Source organism: Amblyomma mixtum, chromosome 3, assembly GCF_055824585.1.
Source record: "Amblyomma mixtum isolate Tamu chromosome 3, ASM5582458v1, whole genome shotgun sequence".
NCBI lineage: Eukaryota > Metazoa > Arthropoda > Arachnida > Ixodida > Ixodidae > Amblyomma > Amblyomma mixtum.
Genome location: NC_143014.1, coordinates 143,988,881 through 143,995,115, shown reverse-complemented (window position 1 = coordinate 143,995,115; position 6,235 = coordinate 143,988,881). Strand labels below are relative to the sequence as shown.

The window sequence follows — 6,235 nt, the reverse complement described above, 5'->3', positions numbered from 1 at the left end:
GTGTCCCAGCACAGCAGGCATCTGCTATGCTCCTGAGGCCGCCGACATTTGCATACATCACATTTTTTTCGTGTTTTTGATTTGGAAGTTCTATCATGGGTGCTGTTCGGAATAAGGTTGCCCAAAACCTAGTGGGCGGGTTGTGACGACGTCAAAAAGTCACGTGTCCTTCCATAAACAACTATCAATTCAACTTCCACCTTCCACGGATTGCTCACAATCCGTTGGCCAGATTGTCACCTACCATGGGGCAAGTTGGGATGACCTCACATTGTCTCGAGACCTTTTTCGACCACTCAGCCATTTTTGTGACAGCGGAAATCGGCGGAAATCGGCGGAAATCGCATTAAAAAGGCACGTGAAGACTGTTCGCATGGAGTACAGAATGGAGACTTTATGCGTATATTGACGAACACTTCCAGCCTTTGCTGTTATCAGGGACTGGAGATCCGTCGTCAAGCTAACCGCCAAAACGGAGCTCAGAGTACCCTTTGATTAATGAGGATCGAAGCAGTCTTTTCTGTGATATTTTTGTTGTGAATGAAATTTATTAGAGTTCTTGTGACTAGTTAGCCGGGTGAGCCCTCTCCCGGCAGGCAGAGATGGCGTTACGGAAGCCCTCCTTCTCTTCATCCTGAACAGAGAAGGAAGGAAAGGAAATCAGGCGGCAAGGAAAACACTGAAAAAGGTGACGAAATGATCTCTTCCTTCTGCTTTTCGTAATTCGAGAACTGGAGTGGAACACAAACGCAGTGAGCGTGGTCTGGTAATACAGGGAAGCTTTTATGCACGGAAAAGAATGTTCGTATTACTTTAGATTTTCCAGCTAAAAGAACCGTACATCAAGAGCTGCCTTTTTAATTTAATTTTTGTTGTACTTTTCGTGGAGACAATACGAATCGTTTCCTTTATAGAAATATAATGTTTTTTAATCGGCTAGGCTTGCTTTTGGTTGGTGGTTGCTAGCTACTGGCTACTCGTGTTTGGTCTACCTTTTGCTGATGATATCCGGTTCATTATTTTCGCGATATCAACAATGACATTGCTTCGTGGTGCTCCTCAGAGCTTAAAAATTAAAGCAGACACAGAAGGTCACTTACCGTGAAAAATTCGTTTCCAGAGTGCTCCTGAAATGAAAAGGAGAGAAGTTGCACGACAGTCAGTGCGTTTCGCTGCACACATTCCAAATCGAACTTGACACTACAGCACCACCTTCCTCCATTGATCTATTTTTAAATCGTACCTTCCAAATTTCGCCCCCTAAAACGTGCCAAGCCTCATTTTTTACGCTTCGCAACTATGCAACAAAGGCTTGTTCTTGAAGCTCAGCCTCGTCAAGTTCCTGAAGCTGCTGGCCTACAGCAACACGTCCACTGACATTGCAAAATCCTTCCGCCAAAGGGATGTTCATGAATGGCAACGATGGCAGGTAGTGAAGAGCAAGCAGCCTGACGAACACCCATGCACTGCAAGCCTCTGAATAATAAATGCCACTCGCCTCAATGTGATTTCAGGCATTGTTTTCTTATAACCGACGGTGTTATTTATTCTAAAGGTCGTTTGAAGGATGTATAACCCGCGCAAGACCCAGCGGCATGAAATCATGATGCTATAATTCGGAACAAGCAGCTTGAAAATTTTGGGCCCTATGGAACGCGAAATGAGGTAGAATACAGAAATTTTTCGGTTGTGCTACATCTTGTATGGTGTGACTAACGGTACTTAGCATTACTGGCTTCTATTAAGAATGTCTGTGCTCGCTGTTCCTGCATGTACCCATTAGTCATTTCACACGCGTGCGCTGCACGGCTGGAGAATTCACTCTGGAAGGCTGTTTTTTTTTAAATTTGGGCACGAATACCACCAAAAATGTGCTTCTTTGTATACTTTAATACAAGGGACTCGATAGTAGCCTTCTCGCAAAAATCGGACAACACTTACAACAGCAGAAAATAGGTATCCTCATCAATAAGATCACTCTTTCGGTCGGAACTGGCAAGCATGCAAAATAGTATGCCCTCAATTTTGTCGCCTGTTGACAGAAGTAGAAAAAACCGAGAAAATCAGACCACAAGGCCCCACTCACCAGAGTGCCCTGGTTCCGCTCACACATCTTCTGGAAAACGCAGTGAAGCTGGTCGCATTCGAGGCGTTCCTTCACTGCGTTCAGCTTGGTCCGAGTCTAAAAAGAAGAGGAAGCATATTAGGCAGTTTCTTTTCTAACAAGGTAAAAACACTATATGGTAAGCTTCCGAAGCCGTCCGTATTCTTCTGTAAATATAAGACGAAAATTACATGTTATCAAACCTATATCTGCCGACAAACTGATGGTAGTACATGGCTTTGAAACACCGTTCGAGCGACACAAGGCGCGTAATGGGACAAATAATTTACAAGCACGGAGAAAAGTAAAGTAACGAGTAGTATATCTACAGAACCGCTGATGTCTGGTTGTCCCGTTCGTTAACTAGAAATATCGGGGCTGCCACTTAGGGGCACGTCTATTAACACTTAGTTGTGATCATGTGGTAACGGCGCTGTCTCGGCGTCGTTGCATCATGATTGCTCCAACGTACGCTGTGCGCTTGAGAATTAAAATACAGCCATGACATTCTTCTTGGCGATAGCACCTTACATTCTCCCAGCGAGCACAAAAGTACACTAGGCCGTACGTCGCAAGATGTGGTTTAGGGAAGGGTATTGCAACAAGTCGATCCTTTCGCTCATGCTGGCAATTATGCTAAAGCTCCCTACAAAGAAGTGATTAATAAAGACTCAGACCGCTTCATCGAGGTGCTCCTGGATGCATCCGACAAGTGCGATCTGCGCTTCGCCCTCGAAGGCTGCAAACAAAAAAAAAAGAAAAATATGTTGAAACAGCCTTTCTGCAGGCGTTGTGCTCATATCTCAATAACGAAACTTATCTTCCGTGCATTTAAGGCCGGAAAAGAAGGCATTAATAAGCCTTGCAATAATTGCACTAGGGACGCCTAGGCACAGATTTCTTAGCCCGAGCCTAGGAACAACGGCCACTGTTACAGGATACAAGCCAAGAGCACAGAAATATCGCCGGTACGTACCGCAGACGGAACCGTGTTGGTGGTGCTCGTGATGGTCCGCAGAGGCCAGGCCGAGGAGGCCGACCAGCATGAGGGCAACGAGCGCTTTCGGATTCATTGCTTCCGTGGAGAGGGGAGTCCGCTCTGTGCTCCTGTGCTGACGCTTCTTAGCCCAGGCGTAAGGACTGCTTATAAAGCACCCGTCCGCTCCTAACCTTGGAGGTCTCTATCTTTCACCCGGAGTTTTTTTGATAACCGAGGGAAGCGCTCGCGTGATTTCTCCGCCTTGTCCAATCTGAGCAGCAAAAACAAAAAGAAAAAAATGGGAAAGCTGGAGATGTTCTTCTCCCGCACTTGACGAAAGCAGGGCTTGCGCCACTTTGTGAGCCAGCGTGAAGGGCATTCCTAATCTATATTTCTCTCGCACACGAGACACTAAAATGGAGAAATGGGTTATCGCCGCAGAGTAACACTATGAAGCATTACGCAGTGCTTTATTGTCATATGTCTTGGGGTTACTCCGTATGCTAAATATGTGCACTTCTAAAATTTTCGCTCCAGTGCCAGTAGGAAGGAGGAAAATGTCCTCTTTGTATCTCTTGCGGTGCATATATGTTAAACGCCAACATCTGACAGCGGATTTGGAGACAGCCGATAACTACGATCGCCGATGCGTGTCCTTGGCGGAAGTCGTCTGTACTGCGGAGAGCTACCTAGGAATATAGCGATCAGATACGGTGTTGGAACGTAATTTTGCAAAATGTCATGTGTCAGCCAAAATCTGACACTTTTTTTTTGTTCAGCGTACAACAAGACGTGGTAGCGCGTGAAGATGTCCTGTGAGCAACTTCTGGTGCACTCAGACAATAGTAAGCGACATGAAAAATTACGGAGGGCGCTTAAGTGTAGTTACATGCTTAGAATGCTAAAGCATTGTATTTTATTTTTATTTGCGTTGAATTTTTATATATCTTTTTTTTTGTTTGTTTCTCACGACACACCTACGCATTAGCATACAGTCGTAAGGCAACGCATGCACTCGGTTCACCTTTGTTCGCCAAGTAACGTGGCTTTGGGGGTTGCGTGCTCGCCTCGTAAACTGGAAATCGTCTCTTCGGTTTCCTGTTGAGTGGGAAGTAACTTTATTTTCGCTTTTGCACACAGTGACGTCATCTGATATTCTTGGGTCCACTGCTGCTGGTCTGTGCCCCGCCGGGATTCGTTGCCGATAAGCCATGCAATACTTTCGCGTTATTAAATGTACGCCTGCCTCAAAAACTGCCCTATAGCACTGTTAGCATACGGCGCCTTAAACGAAAGGTAAAAACTGCGGAATCGTTTTCTTTTTGGTGTTTGCTTTTGAGTTGGCATGAAAATACGGGCCTAGATCAAATAAAAAAACATACACCTGACTACACAATTCACACAAATATATATCCTTATAATATATATTGTTGTTCGAACTTTAAAGGAAGCGTGCAGCAATAGTGGCAACACTACCATGTCTTCCAAATTTCCGTAGGGTGCACAATATGGCACCCTCAACCCACCTTCATAACCTAAGCCACGTCTTAACTCGAAGCCTATATGAAGCCAAATATATAGATATGTGAACGCTTGCGTATATCTCTTTTTGCAGCCACTTGACTCGACACGTGCATAGGGGCGTAAACCGACACTTGTAGATGTCGTTGATCATCTTATCCTAACGACGACACCTCTCTTCACGATATAATCTCTCATTAAGTGTGAATTGCTTTGTGCCCTCTCTACTTATTTCCACCTTCCACTGTTTCAATCTTATCGCCATCGTCCCACTTTATTTTATTTATTGCTGATACTGAATGCGCATTCCCTCAGTTATTTTTTTTTCTTAGTCAATAACCTAAGGTGATGTTGGTCGTGTTCTCTTGTAAAAATACTTGATTTCTTATCGTGTCTTGTCTGCCTTATTGTGTTCTAAATGCTTCGAACTATGAAGTAACCCGCGTTCCGACATGTCGATGCTGCATATAGCAATCAGCTCCGCCTTCGTCTTCAAACCTTCACGCACCCATTTCCCATATTTATATATTCTCACCGTATTTTGCAAGATTTTTGCAGTACGCCATTTATTAGACACTCTAACTGAGCATCGACGATCGAAATGCACCACGCACATCGTCTGGCCAATAAACATAAAAAGCATCACGTCAGTGTCAGAATTCAGCGCCGGTGCGCAGGTTGACAGCCTGCAATATTGCGCGGCCTATGTTCTATTTCCCACGTTTTCTGATGTGCGCTACAATGGAATTCTAAGTACAGTATTAACTCGAGTGCACATTGCTTTTTAATCGCCAGAAAATAAGACAAAATCATTGTAGTGCTTTAAATGGACCATAAGCAGCACATAGGCTTTTTTACTCACACCTGCGGTTAAGACTTTGCTGCGTCTGTACACTTAACCGTTGATGCCAGCTCGTTGAGACAACCAGAATTAGCGCCTCATCATTGCTTTCCTGATATCTGTTGGCTCTTCTGCGATTATATTGAAGGAAGTCATTGGAGACTAGCAATTATTCATTGGAAAGAAGCGCAAGGAGTGCGCAACAGACTGTGTGTTTATGTAACGTCCGAACTAACAACGACATGTGTCACATGTGTCAGGATAATCTAAATGCAACCCAAAAAGAAATATTACGTGCTTCCTGCAGTTGGCAGCACTCTTATTTCTTATTCAGACAGTTATGATTGGTAAGCACCGTTGCGGCCTACCTCAGCGTTATTTCTGGTATTTACTTGCCGTGACATTCATAGTTAAAAATAATCATGCCGATTTTAAATACAAGGACAGAATAAAGGGGAAACTAACATCAGAGTAGAAGTGGACCAGAGACGTCCTTTACCGCTAGCTTCCTCGGTGCTCACCTTCGCAATAATATTTTGATTCAATAACGCTTTTAGCGTGCTGTGTGCTGTTCATAACAGACCGCTGATGAAGTCGAACGCGCCCAACAGTTCTGGACAAAAGTCTTTTTGATCGGGAAAAAGCTTATGTACACAATTTTTTTCCTATATTGCAGGATTTAATTATAACAATCAATATATCCGCAGATCTCCCGCCAGCAGGCTTTCATTTTTATTGTTAATAATGGTTTGCTATATTCAAAAGCGTCCACCATTGGTTTTTTTACGGC

At 44.1% G+C, this 6,235-nt stretch overlaps 1 protein-coding gene across 1 annotated transcript; it reads right to left on the bottom strand.

Annotated features, from left to right (window-relative positions):
• Positions 1-526: 526 nt before the first annotated feature.
• Positions 527-3,239, bottom strand: LOC149352234 (uncharacterized). The gene is made up of 5 exons (XM_089581397.1): positions 3,081-3,239; positions 2,782-2,843; positions 2,087-2,182; positions 1,101-1,127; positions 527-634 (listed from the first exon to the last, which is right to left on the bottom strand). The coding sequence occupies exons 1-5, from the start codon at positions 3,175-3,177 to the stop codon at positions 566-568; spliced, it is 351 nt and encodes a 116-aa protein (XP_089437523.1). The 5' UTR covers positions 3,178-3,239; the 3' UTR covers positions 527-565.
• Between the last annotated feature and the right edge of the window lie 2,996 nt (positions 3,240-6,235).